General features: G+C 46.5%; 1 protein-coding gene across 12 annotated transcripts in view; it reads left to right on the top strand.

Moving 5' to 3' along the window:
* Positions 1–334: 334 nt before the first annotated feature.
* LOC139565738 (liprin-alpha-2-like) overlaps positions 335–26,212 on the top strand; it is a 298,291-nt gene continuing 272,413 nt past the window's right edge. For 5 of the 12 annotated variants that reach the window (XR_011672963.1, XR_011672964.1, XR_011672961.1 and 2 more), the window contains exons 1-2: positions 335–623; positions 12,778–13,026. Coding sequence is in view for 3 of the 12 variants with exons in the window: in XM_071386250.1 (XP_071242351.1) it covers positions 12,784–13,026 (243 nt within the window). In the remaining 9 variants the exon portion in view is untranslated. Of the gene's footprint in view, positions 648–12,777; positions 13,027–26,212 lie in introns of all 12 variants that reach the window. The other 7 variants (XR_011672962.1, XR_011672969.1, XM_071386250.1 and 4 more) reach the window with 3 other exon arrangements.

Genomic DNA, 26,212 nt, shown 5'->3' with positions numbered 1-26,212 from the left:
ACATTAGGTTGTGACAATATGGTGACTGTATTTTTAAAAGGGATATTTATATATGTAATGTTAACACAATATGGATTCCATATCATACAGTCATGTTGCAAATTCCTGACATTTCCAAATGTAATTTAGCATCAGAATGCACAGCATTAGGCTGCCCATTACGCATTAGGCTATTATACTTTTAAATACAACTTGTGTCAAATTTTTCATCCAAGAAAAAATATATAATTGATATCACAAATTCCATGTATCGTGACCATATTCTGGTGAGCAGAGAATTGAACAACTGCAACTTTAAGATACAGCACACCTCCCCTCCGCCAGCTGAAACAATGGTCTTTACCGACTCTTCTTCTCGCATCAGGAATTTGTAACGTGCCATATTTTTACCAATGGGTATATCTGGAGAACCAAATGTCACCACGGAACAGGGCAATTTCAAGTTTTTGAAAATGCCAGCGGTTTATGCAGCCGCACCTTTCATTGAAGATTTCTTGTCGCTGCGTTTTGCCATTGAAGCTTCATCCTAGGACTGGATTGGCCGCTAATGGTCCCAGCTGTGCGATTTCGTTAGCTCGCAGAGACCGCAGTTGTCGTTGATCCATTGAAGGAGCCTACATACAGTAAGTAGCCTAAAGGAAAAAAACGTAAGTATGGAAACTGTTGTCGGCGAATACAATGTCATTAATTGTTTTACCATTTGCCTGTCGAGATTATGATTGCACCCCGCGACCTGCTGTTTTGCACAGAGAGCGCGCTCAAGGTGATTTAGAAATAGGCAACCTCTCATCCTCAACTTCCTTAATGATGAGTAGCCTACTAAATATAAATGGACCTGCCCATAGCCTACATATGCGATAGCATGTAACCAATGCCTATAGTATAGTGGAGGGCTACAGAAAATCCGGACACTGTCAGAGTGTAGCGAAAGAGATAGTTAAAGGGGGCGGGATGGAGAAGCATGCATGATGTAATGCACTTAAAAATGGACAAGGATTCTCCCCAATTATTAGTAAAGAGCATGGAAAACAATGTTACTGTGCAAAATTGAGATGAGCTCACTATTCCGGCGCATGTCATGTGTTTCTGAGGAATAGAACACTGGGCTGTCATGAGTAGAATATGTGCCCCTCCTCTACATTAGCAGTGAATACTATTCACATCTGAGGAATGAGTGAAGACTGAGCATTCAGGCTCCTTCTGCTACACACACACACACACACACACACACACACACACACACACACACACACACACACACACACACATAGATGGATGAATACCTAATTAAATCACATATATGCCCTTGACTCAGTAATTATAACACATTAACATCTCATTCAATTATCTTATATCATGATGCTCTTCGTCACTGCGATGTTAATGTAGAAAATGACAGATGAAACCACATGTACAAGCCATACCATTATTACATATGCTCTGCTCATGTTCTCTGATGCTCCTTTGGGTGCACGTCCTGCTGGATCCATGTGCACGTCTAACGTAGACCAGTGATATAGCAATATAATCATTTCACCTTAATGAGTATACAACTGAGTTGATTTCCCTCTGATGTACCTCCTTCATGTCAATACACTGTGCTTAATATGTCTGGTGAGAGAACAGCGCTTATTGCTACATGGGATCATGCAGAGGGCTACCTGTAGTAGCAGGCAGAGAGAGAGAGCGGCATTTATGCCTATAAAATTATGATTTAATGGCATATTTTATGGCCCAATTTACATGATTGCCAGACGCCAAAGTAAAGGTAGCATAAAATGCCCGGCTTTGCCATTGAAATGGTGTCAGACTGACCCTGGCGACCGGCAGTAAATCAGATCTGGCCTTTATTGTCTTTTTCGCCCAGTTTTATCTGTGTTCTTATTCATCTCAATCGATTGATTGTTTGCATAACCTTGCTGTAGGGGGTTGGGGTATAGGTGAGGCCGTGCTCAGGCAACGCTGGTTCACATACACATACACACATATACACACACATACACATACATACACATGTAAACCCTCCTCTGCCCACTCCCTCCTGCTCCTTAATGACAGCGTGCTGGATGAAACTCGACACTCAACCCCCCTTCTCATCCCCACCCCGCCCCAGTCGGCAGCCCATTCACTAGTTGTGAGAGTCAGTGGGGCGGAGGAGACGTGAGGCTTTACTCAATGAATCAGCCACTCACAGGTCCTTTGCCCTACATTTGTATCTACGTTGGGTTATATTACACCCACAATGTAGTGAGCTCAGTGGCATGGTCAGATGAAATTGATTTCATGTCAGGAAACCAGGCACTCCTTGCCTTATCAATTTTTGACTCATTAAACATATGGAGAGGTCCTAGACTTGCAGTGGATGGAGCATTGTTTAAATGTGAGGGATCTTCCATCATCAACCATGCTAATGTTCTGTGAACCTGCTTCTCAAGAGACTAGGGTTCTGTTGCAGTGATTGTGTTGGAAGGGGTTGAATAGCTGTCTTTTTGGCAGCCAACAGTATTGTTGTCTGAAGTGTATTTGTGGGTATAGGCTGTCATATGAATGGGAATTCTCAGTCTTCTCCCTCATTCACAAAACTGCTGTGTCATCTGTTTCCACCTGTCCATGTGCTACGGATGCCAAAGTGAGAATGAATGAGTGTGACTTAGTAGTTTTTCCGATACACTTAAGATCATCAAAGCATTCCACTGCTGCGCATTGGGACTAGGCGCATGCCAAGAAATCAAACATGGACATTATTTAAAAGTAGGTTTGCCTTTAGTCAGCACCAATGTACCCTTTAAGCTGCGCACACTTCCTCCAGGACTGCTGCGCAGAAGAAATGCCAGGCCGTGCAGAGAAACAAAAGATTGAACTTCACTGAGTTTGCCCCATTACTTTGGACTATATACATCAACATTTTTTCTGTGGTCAAATCAACATTATAAACTGGGGCGTTCGAGCCCTGAATGCTGATTGGCTGACAGCCCTGGTATATCAGACCGTATACCACGGGTATGACAAAACATTTAGTTTTACTGCTCTAATTACTTGGTAGCAAGTTTATAATAGTAATAAGGCACGGCGGTGCACAATTGGCCCCATTTGGCCGGGTAGGCCGTCATATGCCCTCATTGGTGTCCTGGCTAAATTCCCAATCTGGCCCTCAAACCATCACGGTCACCTAATAATCCTCAGTTTACAATTGGCTCATTCATCCCCTTCCTCTCCCCTGTAACTATTCCCCAGGTCGTTGCTGTAAATGAGAACGTGTTCTCAGTCAATTTACCTGGTAAAATAACGGATAAATAAAACATTTTTAAACAAATTGTCAGTAAGATTTTGTTCTCAACTGACTTGCCTAGTTAAATAAAGGTACAAATAAAACATTTATATAAAAAATTATATCAGCCCGTTTTTCAATGCAACAAACTAAAACAAATCTAAGTTTGCAAGATTGAGTCTGTGATTTTGTTGTAGGCAGAGCCAGGGCGCAACAGAGTATAATGTCTTTCAATCTCCCGCGAGTGAATGCGCTTTCAGATCAGTTCAGATCAGCGCGCGGAGCCGCGTGTGTGCACATTTGTTGATATTCTTTGCTAGTTAGCGAGTTATTAGCCCAGTTATAGATAGGTATAGGTCAGCAATGGCGAGTTACTGCTTCCCACAAGAGCACAAAACGTGTAGGCTACATTTCAAGCTGTCTTTGAAAAGTTTACCTCTTAATTAAAGGGGCAGTGTTGTATTTTGAGACATGCTTGAATATGTAAATAAGCCAATAGGCAGAGGGGTAGTCTACATTGTCTAATTCTCTGTATGGTAATAATAATAAATTTTTTATTTTGTGAAGTGGTTTCTTGCATCATACAATACAATGCAATTTACAGGCCTATGGTGTTACAGACTAAGTAAAAAATAATAATAATAATTTCAAGACAATAATGTAAAAACGTTGCATTGAACACCACATATATATATATATATATACTGTAGGCTATATCATAGAAATCAAAAGCTATTTCCATGTGAAAATGTTGTGGGATTCGCTCCATTGGTTTTGTTGGTAGGCCTACATGATGCTCAAATAGTCACAATAGCCTATTGGCTAATGTCTAAAACTGTATGGATACAGCCTCAGTGTTCACTGTAAACACGCGCTGGAAGTTGCACAAAATTCTCACAACGTTGAATTTTCCCTTCAGAATACCTCAAATTTTCTCAGTAGCCCAAAATATTGGAGGGAACATTGTACACAATGCCACAACAAATACATAAAACACTATACAGAGGAAAGGTGTCACACCCTGATCAGTTTCACCTGTCCTTGTTATTGTCCCCACCCCCTCCAGGTGTCGCTTGTTATCCCTGGTGTATATATCCCTGTTTCCTGTCTCTCTGTGCCAGTTCGTCTTGTATGTTCCAAGTAAACCAGTGTGTTTTTCCCGTGCTCCTGCCTTTTCTATTCTCTTTTACTAGTCCTCCCGGTTTTGATCCTTGCCTGTTTTCTGGACTCTTTACCTGCCTGCCTGACCATTCTTCCTGCCCTGACCTCGAGCCTGCCTGCCACACTGTAGCTCATGGACTCTGAACTGGTTTTGACCTTTTGCCTGTCCACGATCATTCTCTTGCCTACCCCTTTTGGATACAATAAATATCAAAGACTCAAACCATCTGCCTCCCGTGTCTGCATCTGGGTCTCGCCTTGTGCCCTTATAAAAGGTACAAGCTCATCAAATACACAACAACCTTTTTGATGCACTTGTCACTTCAAACCAGACTTCCTTCAGATTGAAATACTGTCAAAAGTACTGTCAGACTGATTTGTAATAGGCTGTCATAGCCTCAGTTAAAAAAGTAAACATTGGCCTTTGATTGCATCTCCTCTACATGGTGGGGTCACAAATGTTTTGATATCAAAATGCGGTCGCATCAAAATGGGAACCCCTGGTCGAGTGCATGTTGTGCTGATGTCACACAACAGCTCTCCACCTCTTTGTCACATGGTGAAGAATGGAAACAATTGATCTTGACTCCGCTAATATTTCACACCTTAGAAATGTGTTGCAGTTTTGTAGGTGTCGAGTTTAATGTGACTTATCAACATGTGGTTTTAAGCATGCCCTCTATAACGTAGTTACGGAGGACTGTTGGTACATAGGAAATTACTGACATAGTCAAATTATTGAGATATTTAAAAAACATAATATGTCATAACCTGTTAATAAGATATCTACCTGTATGTTATTTTTGATGAAAGTGTCAGAACCAAATCATTCAAATTAGAGCATTCTAATATTACTGATAAGGTCACAGTGTGTCTCTGATGTGATTTCACCCTGATGTGTACGCTTCATTTGAATTATTTCATCCCTCTCTTGTCACGATCGTCTATAGGAGAGAGAGAGATGACCAAGGCGCAGCGTGTGCAAAATACATCTTCTTTTAATATTATAAGAAGGAAAACGAAACAAAACAACAAACAGACGAACGTGAAGCTAATAAAGAACTAGTGCACACATGCAACATAGAACATAGACAATTACCCACAAATACATGATGCCTATGGCCGCCTTAAATATGGCTCCCAATCAGAGACAAATGAAAAACATCTGTCTCTGATTGAGAACCACTCAGGCAACCATAGACTTCCCTAGAAACATTCACTCAACACAAACCCATACACTCTAACAAATCCCCCTAGACACTACAACCACCCAAGACAAGACAAAAACACAAACATACCCCATGTCACACCCTGACCTAACTAAAATAATAAAGAAAACAAAGAATACTAAGGCCAGGGCGTGACAGTACCCCCCCCAAAAGGTGCGGACTCCGACCGCAAAACCTGACAAATAAAGGGAGGGTCCGGGGTGGGCCTTAATATGGCGGCGGCTCGGGTGCGGGACGTGGCCCCAACTCCACCATTGTCAATATCCGCTTCAGTGTCTCTGGTAGATCCTGGCTGGCTGGCGGCTTCGGAAGATCCTGGCTGGCTGGCGACTCTGGCTGCTCATGGCTGGCTGGCGACTCTGGCTGCTCATGGCTGGCTGGCGACTCTGGCTGCTCATGGCTGGCTGGCGACTCTGGCTGCTCATGGCTGGCTGGCGACTCTGGCTGCTCATGGCTGGCTGGCGACTCTGGCTGCTCATGGCTGGCTGGCGACTCTGGCTGCTCATGGCTGGCTGGCGACTCTGGCTGCTCATGGCTGGCTGGCGACTCTGGCTGCTCATGGCTGGCTGGCGACTCTGGCTGCTCATGGCTGGCTGGCGACTCTGGCTGCTCATGGCTGGCTGACGGCTCTGGCTGCTCATGGCTGGCTGACGGCTCTGGCTGCTCATGGCTGGCTGACGGCTCTGGCTGATCCTGGCTGGTTGGCGGCTCTGGCAGATCCTGTCTGGTTGGCGGCTCTGGCAGATCCTGTCTGGTTGGCGGCTCTGGCAGATCCTGTCTGGTTGGCGGCTCTGGCAGATCCTGTCTGGTTGGCGGCTCTGGCAGATCCTGTCTGGTTGGCGGCTCTGGCAGATCCTGTCTGACGAATGGCTCTAGCGGCTCCTGACTGACTAACGGCTCTGACGGCTCGGGACAGACGGGCGGCTCTAATGGCTCTGTGCAGACGGATGGCTCAGATGGCGCTGGGTAGACGGATGGCTCAGATGGCGCTGGGTAGACGGATGGCTCAGATGGCGCTGGGTAGACGGATGGCTCAGATGGCGCTGGGTAGACGGATGGCTCAGATGGCGCTGGGTAGACGGGCAGTTCAGGCGCCGCTGGGCAGACGGCAGACTCTGGCCGGCTGAGACGCACTATAGGCCTGGTGCGTGGCGCCGGAACTGGAGGTACCGGGCTAAGGACACGCACCTTTAGGCTAGTGCGGGGAGCAGCAACAGGGCACACTGGACTCTCAAAACGTACTCTTTGCCTGGTGCGTGGTACCGGAACTGGAGGTACCGGGCTGAGGGCACGCACATCAGGACTAGTACGGGGAGAAGGAACAGTGTGTACAGGGCTCTGGAGACGCACAGGTGGCTTAGTGCGTGGTGCCGGAACTGGAGGCACCGAACTGGATACACGCACCATAGGGAGAGTGCGTGGAGGAGGAACAGGGCTCTGGAAACGCACTGGAAACCTGGTGCGTGGTGTAGGCACTGTTGGTACTGGACTGGGGCGGGGAGGTGGCGCCGGAAATACCGGACCGTGCAGGCGTACTGGCTCTCTTGAGCATTGAGCCTGCCCAACCTTACCTGTTTGAATGCTCCCGGTCGCCCGACCAGTGCGGGGAGGTGGAATAACCCGCACCGGGCTATGTAGGCGAACCGGGGAAACCATGCGTAAGGCAGGTGCCATGTATGCCGGCCCGAGGAGACGCACTGAAGACCAGATGCGTTGAGCCGGCCTCATGACACCTGGCTCAATGCCCAATCTAGCCCTACCAGTGCGGGGAGGTGGAATAACCCGCACCGGGCTATGCACACGTACAGGAGACACCGTGCGCTCTACTGCGTAACACGGTGTCTGCCCGTACTCCTGCTCTCCACGGTTAGCCTGAGAAGTGGGCGCAGGTCTCCTACCTGCCCTTGGCCCACTACCTCTTAGCCTCCCCCCAAGACATTTTTGGGATTTCTTCTCGGGCTTCCTGGCCAGCCGCGTACCTTCATAACTGCGGTTCTTCACTCCGGTAGCCTCTGCTCTCCTCAATGCCTCCAGCTGTTCCCATGGGAGGCGATCCCTCCCAGCCAGGATCTCCTCCCATGTGTAGCAACCCTTTCCATTTAAAACATCCTCCCAAGTCCACGAGTCCTGGTTCCTCTGCTCGACATTACGCTGCTTGGTTCTGGATTGGTGGGTGGTTCTGTAACGATGTTCCTCCTCCTCTTCATACGAAGAGGAGGAGTAGTGATTCGACCAAGGTGCAGCGCATTGAAATGCCATAATGAATTTTATTAAACAAGAACAAAAACGAACTATACTTGAAATGATTACAAAATAACAAAACGAATGTAGACAGACTAGAACGACAAACTGACATAAAACACGCAGAACGAACGAACAAGTACTTACTACAAACAAAATGACGAACGAACGAAACAGTCCTGTATGGTGCAAACAAACACAGACACAGGAGACAACCACCCACAAACAAACAGTGTGAAAACACCTACCTTAATATGACTCTCAATCAGAGGAAATGAAAAACACCTGCCTCTAATTGAGAGCCATATTAGGTCACCCTTTAAACCAACATAGAAACAGAAAACATAGACTGCCCACCCAAACTCACGTCCTGACCAACTAACACATACAAAACTAACAGAAAACAGGTCAGGAACGTGACATCTCTACACATCTTTCCATGTTCCCTGGATGTATCACCCTGGACCAGGCCCCTGTGTTGCTGTTGTGGAGCTCCTTATCTAATATCTACACACTGAATTGTTTCCATTAATTAGATTAAGTCAAGACATTCAGGAAGTTAGAGGGAACTTGCTGATTTGTGGAGTGGTTAGTGAAGAACCATTGGGTCTAACATTTGTAAATGCCTTGGTCCCAGTTCCAATGTGGATGTTTAGCCACCTGCTGTGCTGTAATATTTTATGAAGATTTATGAAGATTTATGAAGATTTTCTATGTGCTTTCTGACCTCCATAGTCAGTAAATATTCAAGTAAATATCTAAGAAAATTCCTCAAAGATACATAATGGCAATTAATATACAGTATAGTGATACTCCCAATGAAGGTTCCAATCTTACTCCTTCATAAAGAGAATGTAGAATCCTACAGTTGTTGATACATTATAATCTCATGAGGAGCTATGTGTTATGGCTGCTGCCACCACAAGGGTTCAGGGAGGCTTTGCCTATTGGGTGTGAGGCACCCATAGAGATAGATAGAGGACACATTTCATATCTGGAGGCATTATAGCGTCTCTGACAGCATGGGCTGCGACGTTGAGGCTACAACCCATAGGAATCCCCACCCAGTTGGCTACTTTGACCTCTTTAAAATGGTGGAAGCCCTCAATGGCGCTGCCCATGCTTAAACTGACTTTCATTCACTAGAGGCCTCTATCATTCACTGATTGGGAAGGGAACCCAGCCCTCCAATCCCTCTGAATAATTCATTAATTGGCATATGGCACAGGGAGCAAGACCCATTGATCCTGCCAGTGCACGTTCCTCCCACCTCCCCGCCGCCTCTGTGGTGCAGAATGTGTTCTATTGAGTGTCTTATCCCCCTTCTCTGATTTGATATCATTCCATTTCATCCTTGTCCTTGCGTTTTAGTGGTTTTATGGGGTAGTTAGAATTGGGCGCTGAAGCGGTCGCGCTGGTCTTATTTTCTTTGATATACTTTCTATTGACTTAACCTGCCTCCTTTTCTGTACCGCATTTATAGACTGCACATCCATTTGTTCTGGTTTGTCTCGTTATTGCGTGTGGTTATTCTGACAAAGGTCAAAATATAGGATTGAATTGGCTATAGAGTTGTGTTTTATTGACGACATATTGATAACAGCCTAATAACTGGCCCATGATAGTGTAAATACAGTAAATGGTCAGACTCGGTTGTAGGCCTCTGTGAGAGGCCTCTGATTGTATCACTATGCTGCACACAGCAGTACACACATTTCTGTCTGTTTCGTGTGATTATACCCCAGAGACGGTGACATGAAAGCTAATGAGCTGTTAGCTCTGTCCTGGGTGTATCTTAAACTAACTGCATCACGTTCACACTACGGTGCATGGCAATAAGAAGCAGTCCACTACAAACACTGCCTGAGACACTAAACAATGTTCACTGTGTGTTCTGTGTTAGTTTAAGAAGCAATGGGGGAGTTCATAAGCCAACACACACTAACTCAAACCTCTCTCCCTGCCCCCCTGCTCCCCTACCCGCCCGCCTCCCTGCCCCCCCGCCCGCCCCCCTGCTCCCCTGCCCCCCTGCTCCCCTGCCCGCCCGCCCGCCTGCCTCCCTGCCCCCCTGCTCCCCTGCCCGCCCGCCTGCTCCCCTGCCCGCCCGCCTGCTCCCCTGCCCGCCCGCCTGCTCCCCTGCCCGCCCGCCTGCTCCCCTGCCCGCCCGCCCGTCTGCCTCCCTGCTCCCCTGCCCGCCCGCCTGCCTCCCTGCTCCCCTGCCCGCCCGCCTGCCTCCCTGCTCCCCTGCCCGCCCACCTGCCTCCCTGCTCCCCTGCCCGCCCGCCTGCCTCCCTGCTCCCCTGCCCGCCCGCCTGCCTCCCTGCTCCCCTGCCCGCCCGCCTGCCTCCCTGCTCCCCTGCCCGCCCACCTGCCTCCCTGCTCCCCTGCCCGCCCACCTGCCTCCCTGCTCCCCTGCCCGCCCACCTGCCTCCCTGCTCCCCTGCCCGCCCACCTGCCTCCCTGCTCCCCTGCCCGCCCGTCTGCCTCCCTGCTCCCCTGCCCGCCCACCTGCCTCCCTGCTCCCCTGCCCGCCCGCCTGCCTCCCTGCTCCCCTGCCCGCCCACCTGCCTCCCTGCCTCCCTGCTGCCCGCCCACCTGCCTCCCCTGCTCCCCCTGCCCGCCCACCTGCCTCCCTGCTCCCCTGCCCGCCCACCTGCCTCCCTGCTCCCCTGCCCGCCCGTCTGCCTCCCTGCTCCCCTGCCCGCCCACCTGCCTCCCTGCTCCCCTGCCCGCCCACCTGCCTCCCTGCTCCCCTGCCCGCCCACCTGCCTCCCTGCCCGCCCGCCTCCCTGCCCCCCTGCTCCCCTGCCCGCCCGCCGCTGTACTTGGTAGAATTCACAGCTTATATAAGCGTGTCATTGCGTAGCAACAATATGCAGTGGCACCCTGGCATTATGGGAGAAATTCGGTTTTCCAAGGAGCCAACCGAAATCTGCTTTAACATAGTTAGAGAAAATGTAAAATCCATTGGTGGAATTTTTGTGTTTTCTTTGAGGTTGAGATGGGGACCGACCGCCTGTTTCTGTGTTGCTGAGACACTAAGACTGAATGAGCTGTAATCAAGTCTAATTGGTGTCATTAAATTCTGAGTTATTATTGTGTGGTAACAGAGTGCGACACTCATGATTGCTACAATTGTTTCTTCTCTTCCTGTTTTAAAGACATGAGCCCTATGAGCATCTGTAGTTAGGTCCTACCCTGTACACAACCTGTGTTTTGAACAGTAGGGTTTTACTATACAGCTAGACTGCATGATCATCACGGACTCCAGCTCTCTAGTCTAGTCTGGTCTCTCAGGTTTAAATGGTAACGGATGGTGTCTGAACGGGAGGCGGTGGGAGGCTGGCTGTGTGCCGGGGCCTGCGCTGAGACCCCAGACTCCTGCCAGGAGAGGCTGCTGGGAGACAGACTTGCCATTATATAGGCTACCCGTCGATGGCGAGGGGACTGACCATGGGTCTGTCTATCGGTCTGTGTCTCTGTGACATCACATTTGTAGTGTCTGTGGTTCACGTCTCTGGTGAAGTGATGGAATGTTGGAGAGGACAGTATGAATGCGTGTTTAAGATATGTAGGGTTGTTCCATGCGTGTGTTAATGTGGTGAGTAACATCTCCCGGGTGGCGCAGTGGTCTAAGGCACTGCATCGCAGTGCTAGCTGCGCCACCAGAGTCTCTGGGTTCGCGCCCAGGCTGGGCTGGGGTCGCGCCCAGGCTCTGTCGCAGCCGGCCGCAACCGGGAGATCCGTGGGGCGACGCACAATTGGCATAGCGTCGTCCGGGTTAGGGAGGGTTTGGCCGGTAGGGAGGGTTTGGCCGGTAGGGATATCCTTGTCTCAGTATGTAAAAAATGTAATAAAAAAATGTATGCACTCTACTAGTATGTAAAAAAAATATTTAAAAAATAAAAAAATAAAAAAATAAAATTATGTTATAAAATGTATGCACTCTACTGTAAGTCGCTCTGGATAAGAGCGTCTGCTAAATGACTAAAATGTAAAAAAATGTAAAATGTAATGGGGATGGTTAAAGAGCTGCGTTGTCATAGGTCAACATCTGCTTCTGTGAGGTTGTGGACACAGCTGACAAGGTACAGACCGGTGGAGGTGGAAGGCAAAGATCAGCCAAAACCTCCTAGGAATGATATAGCTTCAGATGTTCACAATAGTATAGATCTGCTGCATTATGCAACCAGACACAGGCTGGCCCATGAAATAGTATGAGTGTTAAAACTAGGGCAGAACGAACGGCCAGCCTCCCAAGATGCCGACACAGCCTTGAAACACTGGAGAGATGTGGAGCCATGCTCCAAGTGTGTGTCTCTCTCTCTCTCTCTCTCTCTCACACACACACATACACAACACACACACACAACACACACATGTCCTTGCCAAGAGAATCTCCCTGCCCTAAGCAGGAGGTCACTGAGGACCAGAGCTCTCTAAGCTGTCTGGCCCCCTACAGTGGAGACCCTCTCCTCTGTCATCCCTCGCGTCATGTCCCTGGTGTCTTCGAGTCTGAGGGAAGGTGACACCAATCAAGGCTTTGTAAACACAGGAAACACAGGGTTCATGCTGCCTCTAGATGAGATGGAGGCTCACGGTGCTGCAGCTCTGAAAGTGTAGGACTACATCATCTCTATTTCTGGTCGAGATCTTTGTACTTTGTATGACTGAAACACAGAATGAATCACCTAATCATCACGTAAAACATCAGTTTTATGTACAGGTTTATGTCTTGATCATTAGACTGTTGTAAGATCCAAGAGGTTTTCCTGTAACAACATCACAATAAAACTCCCTAGCCCTACCTCACATAGAACAACCACTGAGCATCACCCTCTGACCTGGCTAACCTTTGACCCCCTTTCCCCCACCCAGGGCGTGATGATGTGCGAGGTGATGCCCACCATCAGCGAGGACACGGCTCAGCGGGGCTCCCAGAGCAGCGCCTCGGACCCAGACTCCCACTTTGAGCAGCTGATGGTCAACATGCTGGATGAGAGAGACCGCCTGTTGGACACGCTGAGGGAGACGCAGGAGAGCCTGGGGATGTCCCAGCAGCACCTGGAGGACGTTATCTATGACCGGGACTCACTGCAGCGCCAGCTCAGCTCCGCCCTGCCACAGGTAACATACCGTTCCACCTAGGAGCCTCTTCCTTCTTAATGTATGTTAAGCATACAGTAACATGCAGGTCCTTCATGGCTATTGGAGATGACAGTGGTTGTGTGTACAATGCCCATACTGTATGGTCCAATTCTATTCTGAGGTAAAACGCATAGAAATTGATAGAACACAACTGTGCACATTTTCTTAGGTCCGCTCTGCCACAGGTATTGTACAGCATAGGAGCCAATTCCTTCCATGTGTGTTGAGCACAATGTTCTGGACCATGTGATACAGCTTTGTCATACCTGTGGTATACGGTCTGATATACCACGGCTGTCAACCAATCAGCATTCAGGACTCGAACCACCCAGTTAATAATGAAATTAAGAACATAGGTGAAATCAAAAAGACCATCACCAATAAAAACCATTTTTTGTTATTTTTCTTCCTTTCATGATGTGAAAATAAAGACCCATCAACATTTCACAAAGTGAGCAGCTTGCATGTTCTCTGTTTGGTTGAAGATTAAGATAAAGAACAAATGTCAAACCCTTTGGTTGTGGCATCCATATTGATATCTTTTGCAATACTCATCTCATTGAAGGTGAGCTGCTACACAAAATTAGTTTCAAGGGCGGCAGATAGCCTAGCTGCTAAGAGCGTTGGGCCAGTAACTGAAAGGCCGCTGGTTCGAATCCCCGAGCCGACTAGGTGAAAAATCTGTCTGTGCCCTTGAGCAAGGCACTTAACCCTAATTGCTCCTGTAAGTCGCTCTGGATAAGAGCGTCTGCTAAAGAACTGTAATATAAATGCAGTCATCCATAGTCGTCCCATGGCAATAAAAACACAACTTGGAATACAGTGAGAAGCCGTGAAATGGAAAGGAATTGCGCTGACATTTTGGGTGTAGTGTGTTTATTGGTTGTTCGTTTCCCAGCGATATGGGCAAATAATGGCTTGTGTAATAATTCCTATTAAAGTAGAGATTATCTCGCTGGCAGAAAGTGTGTCAATAATTCTAGTCACAAGTTCCCCCTGCTTCTCTTGAGGTTTCACTGGAAGAAAAGAGGACTTTGTTCACAGGCGGTGCTGGCCGATACCGACTGTAAATCCACATGGTTTTAGAGACACAAGCAAAGCACACAGACTGTATTGGCTGTGATTTGATCACACAGGCAAACACTTACTTAAAAGGGGTCGCCGGGTAATATAATAATGTGTCTGAAATCACATAATACTACCAAAAAGTTGTTTTTTTATGATCTGCTCTTGCCTCTGGAACGTTTTAAATGTATTTTCTTAGAATTGATATAACCTAGATATGAACCGTTAACCTTTATAGGTGACCAGGTCCTAAGGTTACAGACCCGGTCATAGGGTTACAGACCCGGTCATAGGGTTACAGATCCGGTCATAGGGTTACAGACCCGGTCATAGGGTTACAGATCCGGTCATAGGGTTACAGACCAAGTCATAGGGTTACAGACCCGGTCATAGGGTTACAGACCCGGTCATAGGGTTACAGACCAGGTCATAGGGTTACAGACCCGGTCATAGGGTTACAGACCAGGACATAGGGTTACAGACCCGGTCATAGGGTTACAGACCCGGTCATAGGGTTACAGACCCGGTCATAGGGTTACAGACCAAGTCATAGGGTTACAGACCCGGTCATAGGGTTACAGACCCGGTCATAGGGTTACAGACCCGGTCATAGGGTTACAGACCAAGTCATAGGGTTACAGACCCGGTCATAGGGTTACAGACCAAGTCATAGGGTTACAGACCCGGTCATAGGGTTACAGACCAGGTCATAGGGTTACAGACCCGGTCATAGGGTTACAGACCCGGTCATAGGGTTACAGACCCGGTCATAGGGTTACAGACCAAGTCATAGGGTTACAGACCCGGTCATAGGGTTATAGACCCGGTCATAGGGTTACAGACCCGGTCATAGGGTTACAGACCAGGTCATAGGGTTACAGACCAAGTCATAGGGTTACAGACCAGGTCATAGGGTTACAGACCCGGTCATAGGGTTACAGACCCGGTCATAGGGTTACAGACCCGGTCATGGGGTTACAGACCAAGTCATAGGGTTACAGACCCGGTCATAGGGTTACAGACCCGGTCATAGGGTTACAGACCCGGTCATAGGGTTACAGACCCGGTCATAGGGTTACAGACCCGGTCATAAGGTTACAGACCCGGTCATAAGGTTACAGACCCGGTCATAGGGTTACACAGTAGATGTATGTTCAGTATATCCCCTGTGAGTCTGTGGCTTCTATGTTCCATCCTTAGCCTCAGTGACTGTATGTGTTATGATTAATTCATTCATGTGACTGTGTTTGAACTCAGGGTTATTTGGATTCTTGCTCCAACTGTATATTTTGCCTTAGGGTGTCTCTCACCCTCTTCAGCTGCTATTATAACACCGACATACTGTACAGTGGAGAGGCTGGCTGGAGGAAGGAAACAGAGTGACACTGGACCAAAACACGCACCTCCTTGTGAAAGACTGATGGTTTGTAGTGCTGTTTGGAAACACCGTGCAGTTGTCAGTATGCGTTGCCCTGATTGATGAGAAGAAAAGTCAGGTAAATATTCAAATATCCACAGCGCTCCACAGAACATGTTTTTATAGCTGCAACCTCTACTTCAAACTCCAACTCACATATTGAAATCCATCGTCGGAGTGCTTACATCTGGCAGTGGTAGTAGTATTGAGAGCATCTTTCCCGTCATGTCAGTCAATTTATGCCGCTTCATTCCCGGATGAAAACGTCCGGGGACGAAAAATTAAATGGCGACAAAATGAAATAGCTCAGATAATGATGTACGGCTTGTCACTGTCTAATGACAGCGATGTTGACGTACTATTCTGTGGTGCTCCTAGGCACCATTTTAAATGAGATGTCACCAGGCAATCTGGATCCCTCCCCTGATGTTACCCCCATGCACAAATGCTTCCATTAATTAATGTGGTGGCAGAATTTTTATTAGTCTGTACGATATCAACATCACACTAATGCTTTATGAGGCAGTTTGTTGGACCTCTGTAATTGTGGGGAGGTACTTACCCAGGAGAAAAGGTGGCTCCTGTCTCCCATTTTAATGGATGACATATAAATATTCCTTGTACAGAGAGAGAGAGCCTGTTGGACAAGGAACGGGATAACAGATTTTTATAAAACAGTGTACAAAACATTAAGAACACCTGCTTTTTCCATGACATAGACTGACCAGCTGAATCCATGTGAAAGCTATGATCCCTTATTGATGTCACTAGTTAAATCCACTTCAATCCGTGTAGATGAAGGGGAGGAGACAGGTTAAAGAAGGATTTTTAAGCCTTGAGGCAAGTGAGACATGGATTGTGTATATCTGCCATTCAGAGGGTAAATGGGCAAAAGACAAAAGATTTAAGTGCCTTTGAACGGGGTATGGTAGTAGGTGCCAGTCACACCAGTTTGTGTCAAGAACTGCAACGCTAGTGATTCTTTTCACGCTCAACAGTTTCCCATGTGTACCAATAATGGTCCACCATTCAAAGGACATCCAGCCAACCTGATACAACTGTGGCCCGGCACCCCTGTGGAACGCTTTCGACAGTTTGTAGAGTCCATGCCCCGATGAATTGAGGCTGTTCTGAGGGCAAAGGGGTTGCAACTCAATATTAGGAATGTGTCCTTAATGTTTTGTCCACTCAGTGTATATCTGTAGTAGACTGTCATATGTTCCTTCATTTTGACAGTGCTTGGTTATGTTTGTAGTATCTTTCAAAGCACTTTGAACCATTGCTTTTTTCAGTACAACAAGGCAGTGCAGGGAATTAAGTAAGCTGGTAGACATCATTATTAGGGTAGATAGCTAGTAGATTAGGGTAGATAGCTAGTAGATTATTAGGGTAGATAGCTGCCGGGTATCTATTAGGGTAGATAGCTGGTAGATTATTTGGGTAGATAGCTGCCGGGTGAGTGAGTTTGTGCTTGTGTTTGTATGTGTGTGTGAGTTTGTGTGTGTAGAGAGGGTGGTGAGATGAGGAGAGATGCAGAGACTTTCTTCAGAAATGGAAGTGGCCTCATTCTTGTGGTGGAGCCACACCGGTATCTCTCTCTCTACTAACAGAGAGGTCTGTAGCAGCAGGCTTCAGTTAGGCCCCTCCCAACCCTCCTCCCTATAGTCCCACTTTCTCTCTCTCTCTCTCTCTCTCTCTCTCTCTCTCTCTCTCTCTCTCTCTCTCTCTCTCTCTCTCTCTCTCTCTCTCTCTCTCTCTGTCTCTCTGTCTCTCTGTCTCTGTCTCTCTTTTTCTTTCTCTTTCTCTCTATCTCTCTTTCTCTCTCTCTCTCTCTCTCTCTCTCTCTCTCTCTCTCTCTCCATTTCTCTGTCAGGGTCACGGCTCCTCTGTTCCTTGTCACGTCACGTCTGGCTGATCGGAGTGACATCCTCCGTCCCCCTCCACGCCTCGAGGTCATATCCTATCCGCGTTGTGCATAACAATGCAACAACATCCCTCTTTCCATCCATCCCTCCGTCCGTTGTGTTGTGTTCCAGAACAGAGGGGTGGGGCGGGGCGGCATGGAGCGGTGGCGGGCAGTGGGCAGCCATTAGCTCCCTTTGTGTCGGCAGCTCATGCCCGCTTGGAACCCATGCAAGGCAGCGCTGGCTGCCAAGAAGCCACTGACTTTAATGGCATGGTTAAGCCGCCGCTGCCTTTGTACGGGCAGCACGTGGTGGGCACGTTCACCCGAGACTGTGGTGACTAGTGAGAGAGGGAGAGGGCCTTTGGACGGCCACTCAGCTGGTAGCACAACAAACCCAGCTGGCAGTGGGCTCAGGTCCTGCTGGAGCCTCTCTCTCTGTGGTGTCTCTGTCATGGCCGTCCAAACAACATGGACTGACTTGCTGCCCAGAGCAGAGACGGCCGTGGCTCTCACTTTCTGACTCTGACAGCACTCCTGCACCTGTAGGAATCCCACCTTACTCAGTATGCTAAGGTTGATCATGCCCATATGAGCTTCGGGTCATTGGGGAGTTAGCTTAGACTGCTAAAACAGACTGGAGATATTCCTCTGCTGTGCTCCTTAAAAGCAGTATTTCAACTCCCGATGCAAAAGCACATCTTCTTTTATTCATTCATCCCTGTGATTTTTTTCTAAATCTCTGCTACAGTGGACCTCTGCTCTCTTCACCAGCTGAAGGAGTCCCCACAACAACACCTTACTCGTGGGTCAGTGAGTGAGTGAGTAAGTGAGTGGGAGAGAGAGAGGGAGGGAGGGCATGCGCACACAGACAGCCACAGGGCCTGCAGCATGGTGTTCAGGGGGAGAGTGCCTGTGTGTACTCTCCCCCTGAAACAGGCTTCCTCATCTGGTGCACTCAGCTGTGTTACTGTACTGTAGTCAGAGAGCCCCAGGCCCTCTGTGTGTCTCCCACGCCCTACGCTGTTTAGTTACCAAAACATGGCCGCCTCGTCTTAAGGCTGCTCCGGCTGTTCATTCCTACTGCCACTGGGCCACTGGGCAGCTTTTAAAGCTTTTAAAGAACTGATTGGGCCACTACTTGACACCAACAAACCCCCCATAATATCGGTCCCTCTGCCCTCCCTAAATCGTGGGATTGAACGGTTCAGTAGACTTCTAGCCCTCCATAACTGGCTACGAGACTATTGCGTATCTGAGGGTGTAACATTTATTGACCATTTTTTAATTTGTTTTAATTTTTATATATTTTTATAATTATTTATTACAAAAAACACAAGGAAGGGGTAACATTAAAGTATTATGAAGTATCATGAAGGACAAACAATACAGCATCAAGACACTATCAAACATGTATCAGTCTTTCCGCAACAGAGCCATCCTTATGTGTGAGGGTACGTGTGCATGATAGTGAAATAAAATATATGTCATAGTTTCCTTTTTCATGATCACAATCTTGTGAAGCCCAAACCCTCCATTCCCCACCCCCAAGAACCCCCCAATGCACCAACAACCAAGAGAATGAACTAAAGAGAAAAAAGGAAAAGACAGAAGAAAACAGCAAACAACAATGCACTTTTTATTTTTATAATACATTTAAAACAAGGACATCAAGGACAACTGAAATCATAACAGCAATGCCAATTTTATATGTGTGTGTGTGCATGTCTGGCACTATTACATGTATGTGTGTGTTCTTGTATGTGTTTATTTGAATGAGAGTGTGTGTATATGCATGTGTACAAACACCTGCACGGCATCAGCCTCAGGAAAACCGACATTAGTTGTAAAAACACTGCCACTTAGTGTCATTCAAATGTACTTTAATTATGTTTTATTTTGACTTTTTTCTCCTTTATCTTTTGACCATCATTCTCTCTCACACACAGCAACTCCACTCCCACTTGTCTCCAATTCCACATACCAACCCTCAGCTTCCCTCAGCCCATCCCATCTATCTCTGCTGGCCACCCACTTCGTGTTTCTACGCAACACATATTTTTCAACCTTGCTAATTGACGTTTCACATGATCATGAGAGAGACCTTGCATTACTCTAGAGACGGCTTCAATACAGTACAAATGTATTCCGTACAATATGTTATTATTCCCCAATGCCCCTATTTTGATATCTTCCCCTTGCTTGTTGTAAACATATATAAACTTGTAGCCAAATACATAAAAAAGATAGACTAACAATAAACACATTCAATTATAAAACAGTTCTCGACAATAGAGAGAGAGGGAGAGAAGATAGCGAGATCAGGTGTGTGTATGCATAAGTCTGTATGTGTAAGCAAGCATGTAGTTGAGTACGTGTGTGTTCATATCCACTTCATAATGTTCAGATATTTTAAACAGTTCCCATACCTTCTTTTTTTTCGGAACCTGAAGTCCCTGTAGAATTTAGTACAGCCACGGTGTTATGGAGCTGTCTCGGAATAGCTGTCCATCTATAAAGAGTTTGTCAACAATGAGAAAGGCACCGCCTACCATCCATCCTTTGTTGTCCTTGTACCGGATACAGTCTCTTACGACGTTCGTTTATCTCCTTTGGAAATTGGTCATTGAGACTGAATTTGGTCCCTTTAAGCTCCCTTCGTCTGCTTTTGATCAGCTCCTTTTGTTGGTAGTGTTCAAATTTTGTATGATCGGCCGGGGACCCTTTATTGACAATTTTGATACCTTCTGGAAACAAAGCTCATTTTATAAGGAGGATGGGATCGTGGATCCTTTCACAGCATTATAAGGCTGCGTTGAGACAATTACTTATCAATGACCCAAGCTCAGCTCATTTAATCCCTACAATTGTGTCAATGAGTTGTCATAATGCTTCAGCAAATGTACATTAGCCCAGGGGCATTGGAAGACACAATGTAAGTAACCTACTTTATGTCCTTCTTACTGCCCTGAATGCTTCTGCTGATCCTACAGCTATTTTATGCAGTAATCATGTGCCCGTGAACCAGTTATACTGTTAGCATGGAGGCGGTGTGCCCTAGTAGGAAGTCCACTGTGTGCATCTCACCCTGCACTAACATAAATAACCTGAGCATGTCTACTCCTGCTAAGCTTCCCAGTAAGCGATAAAGACAATAAAGCTTCACAGAAAAGTGCTAAAATAGCCCATGTTATCATATGTAGCTTATGGTACAAGGTTCATGAAATCAATAATTTGCTAGTAACAGATGGCATTCATATTCTGACTATCTCTGAAACTCACTTAGATAATACCTTTGACACAGTGGTAGCAATACATTGTTATAAGATCTACAGAATAGACAGAAATGCCAAAGGTTGAGGTCTGGCCGTTTATATTCAGAACCACATTCCTGTAAAGCTTAGAGAGGATCTCGTGTTAAATACTGTGGAAGTAATATGGCTACAGGTTCATCTGCCTCACCTAGAGCTCATTCTGGTGGGAAGCTGCTATAGACCACCAAGTGCTAACAGTCAGTATCTGGATAACATTTGTGAAATGCTTGATCATGTATGTGATACCAACAGAGAGGTATATTTTTGGGGCGATTTAAATATTGGCTCAGAACTGGGCAGCACGGCTGGCGCTTAGATATAGACAGAGAGCTAACATTAATAATATGCATGTCAATCTTTCCTGGCTGAAAGTGGAAGAGAGATTGACTTCAACACTACTTGTTTTTGTAAGAAGTGTTGACATGCTGAATGCACTGAGCTGTCTGTTTAAACTACTAGCACACAGCTCAGACACCCATTCATACTAGAGGTCGACCGATTAATCGGAATGGCCGATTAATTAGGGACGATTTCAAGTTTTCATAACAATCGGAAATCGGTATTTTTGGACACCGATTTGGCCGTTTAAACATATTTTTTTTTACACCTTTATTTAATCTTTATTTAACTAGGCAAGTCAGTTAAGAACACATTCTTATTTTCAATGACAGCCTAGGAACGGTGGGTTAACTGCCTCGTTCAGGGGCAGAACGACAGATTTTTACCTTGTCAGCTCGGGGGATTCAATCTTGCAACCTTACAGTTAACTAGTCCAACGCTCTAACCACCTGATTACGTTGCACTCCACGAGGAGCCTGCCTGTTACGCGAATGCAGTAGAAGCCAAAGTAAGTTGCTAGCTAGCATTAAACTTATCTTATAAAAAACAATCAATCAATCATAATCACTAGTTAACTACACATGGTTGATGATATTACTAGTTTATCTAGCGTATCCTGCGTTGCATATAATCGATGCGGTGCGTATCGTTGCTCCAATGTGTACCTAACCATAAACATCAATGCCTTTCTTAAAATCAATACATAGAAGTATATATTTTTAAACCTGCATATTTAGCTAAAATAAATCCAGGTTAGCAGGCAATATTAACCAGGTGAAATTGTGTCACTTCTCTTGCGTTCATTGCACGCAGAGTCAGTGTATATGCAACAGTTTGGGCCGCCTAATTTGCCAGAATTTTACGTAATTATGACATAACATTGAAGGTTGTGCAATGTAACAGGAATATTTAGACTTATGGATGCCACCCGTTAGATAAAATATGGAACGGTTCCGTATTTCACTGAAAGAATAAACGTCTTGTTTTCGAGATGATAGTTTCCGGATTCGACCATATTAATGACCTAAGGCTCGTATTTCTGTGTGTTATTATGTTATAATTAAGTCTATGATTTGATAGAGCAGTCTGACTGAGCGGTGGTAGGCAGCAGCAGGCTCGTAAGCATTCATTCAAACAGCACTTTCCTGCGTTTTGCCAGAAGCTCTTCGCTGTGCTTCAAGCCTATCAACTCCCGAGATTAGGCTGGTGTAACCGATGTGAAATGGCTAGCTAGTTAGCGGGGTGCGCGCTAATAGCGTTTCAAACGTCACTCGCTCTGAGACTTGGAGTAGTTATTCCCCTTGCTCTGCATGGGTAACGCTGCTCGAGGGTGGCCGTTGTCGTTGTGTTCCTGGTTCGAGCCCAGGTAGGAGCGAGGAGAGGGATGGAAGCTATACTGTTACACTGGCAATACTAAAGTGCCTATAAGAACATCCAATAGTCAAAGGTTAATGAAATACAAATGGTAAAGAGAGAAATATTCCTATAATAACTACAACCTAAAACTTCTTACCTGGGAATATTGAATGTTAAAAGGAACCACCAGCTTTCATATGTTCTCATGTTCTGAGCAAGGAACTTAAACGTTAGCTTTGTTACATGGCACATATTGCACTTTTACTTTCTTCTCCAACACTTTGTTTTTGCATTATTTAAACTAAATTGAACATGTTTCATTATTTATTTGAGGCTAAATTGATTTTATTGATATATTATATTAAGTTAAAATAAGTGTTCATTCAGTATTGTTGTAATTGTCATTATTACAAATAAATGTAAAAAAATCGGTATCGGCTTTTTTTTGGTTCTCCAATATTCGGTATCGGCGTTGAAAAATCATAATCGGTCGACCTCTAATTCATACCCCACAAGACATGCCACCAGAGGTCTCTTCATAGTCCCCAAGTCCAGAACAGACTATGGGAGGCGCACAGTACTACATAGAGCAATGACTACATGCAACTCTATTCCACATCAAGTAACTCATGCAAGCAGTACATTAGATTTAAAAAACAGATAAAAATACACCTTATAGAACAGCGGGGACTGTGAAGAGACACAAACATAGGCACAGACACATGCATACAAATACACGATAGCATACACACTATACACACACGTACACATGGATTTTGTGTTGTAGATGTGTGGTAGTAGAGTAGTGGCCTAAAGGGCACACACTTAGTGTGTTGTGAAATCTGTAATATTTTAAAAATTGTATAACAGCTTAATTTTGTTGGACCCCAGGAAGAGTAGCTGCTGGCAGCAGCTAATGGGGATCCATAATAAATACAAATACACTACCACTCCCATAGGCTCAGGCAGGTCCAATCCCAATCGGACCCCTAGGCCCTATCCCCCTACACATAGTAAATCTGAAAGGATTGGATCAGTATAAACAATATGGTAATAGCCCTATAATGTCCCCCCTCCCATTTACAGACGTGTAAATCCTAGACACTCTCCCCTCCCCTCCCCCCAGTCCAGACTCCAATCCCAGCTCTCCTCTCCTTTCCCCACCCTGCCAGACAGTAATGAGATAACCAGTCTATTGATCACTCACGCACATGTTAGTATTGTCACGTCTGCTCCCGCTCTTCCCCCCGGCGCCAGGCTGCCCTGCATTACACACTCCTGCCACCATCATTTACCCACACCTGCCTTCCCTCGTCACGCGCATCAGCGATATTGGACTCACTTGGACTCACTCAATCACCTGTTTATTTCCTCCCCTATATTTGTCAGTTCCCCAGCTCTGTTCCCCGCTGCTGCGTTGATTGTAATTTGTCTGTGATAACGTGTGCTGACGCTGTTCCTGTCTCATTTTATGTCCCTTCCATATTAAATGTTTGACTCCCCGTACCTGCTTCGCCTCTCCAGCGCCATTCCTTGACAAGAATGAAGGTCTAAGACTGCACTTTATTACTGTATAGGCCCCCCTCACCATGCCCATTCATGTCTGTCTGACTGGCTGCAGTTGAAATAATACCAGACAACTTCTCAATAAAAAGTCCTGAAAATCAACTTGGGAATGATTTTTATATTAATTGTGGAGCATTGGCTTGTAATGATTATAGTTATTATGGCCCCATTGAAATGATCTGAAGGGGTAAGCATTAAGTGTGACACCTCTGTATTTTGGCTTGACAACACTCATTAGTGACTGTGTCATTAGTGAGGCGAACCAAGTCAATGATACCCCCCCCCCCCCCCGTCCATAAATCATACATGGTACGGCCATCCGTCATCACTCTGGCCACAAGGTAAATAGCTGAAAGATAGATCCAGCCAATAATACTAAACAACCATGTGTAGTCATGGACTGAACCATTACGTTCCTTTCTGAAGGGGTGTCTGGGTTGTAGGAGTGAGAGAGAGGGAGTCAGTGGAAGCCTCACAAGGGGCAGAGTGTGGAAGGAAGGGAAGATGACTAAGCTGATGAGGACGATGAGAGGTGAATCCCCTCTGCCCCTCCTCTCCCTCTCTTTCGTTCTCTCTCTCTAGATGCAGTGTGCTACTGCTGTTGCACAGCGACCCTCTCCCTCTAGGCTGAGGCAGGCAGGCAGCACAACGCAAGTCAGTCAGCTGGTCTGGTCCGCCAGAACAGCACATGATTTTCTGTTATTACTGTTATTGTTTGTGCCCCAGTTCACTCCGCCACAGGGTAGATCAACACACACTGAGAGAGAGAGAGATAGAGAGACCTACACTGGTAATGGCACGCTGTCTTCCACAGTGAAAGAGCCTTTAAGGCCCGGGTACCATGATCTAAATGCCATGTTTGTTTTTCAGTCCTGTTTTTTTGTATATTGCAGTAGGATTCCTCTGGTCTTGGAAATAATGAGAATGTTGTTTGGGTAGGTTTATAAGCAGGTCTCGGCATATAAACTGGTGCCAGGTGATCAGTCACCTTGGCAGGTATTAGGCTGTTTATGTACTGACAGAGCCCTTGTATCCTTCTAGTGATCTTCATATGTCCTTGATATCCTTACTTTACAAGACAGACAATCGCAGTGGAGTCCATGTTTTTTCCAGCCCACAAAGTGGTGATTTGCAAGCTAAAGCGTCTCTCTCTCACATCCTCTTTTATTGCTCAGTTTACCCCAAAGCCTCGTTTTTCTTTGCTCTCCTCCCTCTCCCCTTTAATCTTCCCCAGATTGAGGAAGCGGGGTTCGGGCGGGTTTGGCAGAAGACGGCGTTGCCCATCGAGCGTCCGTAATGGTTCTATCAGAGATACTTGATCACTAGCCTTGAAAGGTTATCTCTGATAGGTCTGATTAGGCAGACAACATATCTATCCCCACCACCCAGATGACTCATTGATGCAACGCTTCAGTTTGTAGCTAATGCAGGTCTGCTTCAATCAGACAGGTTTGGTTTCGGGAGGAGTGCTGTTGTTGCAGACAGGAAAGACGGATCCCTGCAGATGTCATTATCTCACTGATGAAGAACCCAGTGTGGGACTATCCTTTGACCGTCGCACCGTCCAGTCACAGTGCAGAGAGTACAACAGTAGCAGTGTTAGCTAGTTAAGTTGGATGGAGAGGCTTGAATAACCCCCACAATCCTCTCTGGTCACTGTTTCATTCAACCCATCGTTAGCTTCTGATTATTTATCGGTGTATTATTAGTATTAGGCCTAATGACCCAAGCTGGGTCTAAGGTGTGCAGTGATGGAGAATGGATGGGCTTTAGCTAGAGCTCATTGAGTCTCACCAGGTACATGCTGCCGGTTCCACTTTGTTCCGTTAGTTTCACAAGGCAGAGCCCTCTAAGCCTGGAGGCCCCATGGCGCTGTGGGACCAGTTATGACTCCGGTATGGACTGTCTTGGTGTGCTACTGACTGCAGGTTGGTGTCGGGATCAGCAGAGGGAACCGTTTTCCTGGGCTTCAGCCAACTTCCACTACGGATGGGTCCGGTTACCCCTCAAGGGGTTGTGGGTATGGAGTAGAGGGGGAGCCCGTGTGGCACACACCTGTGAGCATTTCTGCATGTCCTGTTTGCTGCTGCAATGGCCTGGCAAATCTGACCCAATCAGCATCAGCAGATATCTGGTTAGCACCAAAGCTGAGGAAAGGACTGAAGATATTACAACGTAGTACTCTGCAGTACTGGGTCAAATCAA

The sequence above is a fragment of the Salvelinus alpinus genome, chromosome 37 (assembly GCF_045679555.1).
Source record: "Salvelinus alpinus chromosome 37, SLU_Salpinus.1, whole genome shotgun sequence".
Taxonomy (NCBI): domain Eukaryota; kingdom Metazoa; phylum Chordata; class Actinopteri; order Salmoniformes; family Salmonidae; genus Salvelinus; species Salvelinus alpinus.
Note: the sequence above shows the minus strand (reverse complement) of the source record. Positions and strands in the feature narration are given on the sequence as shown.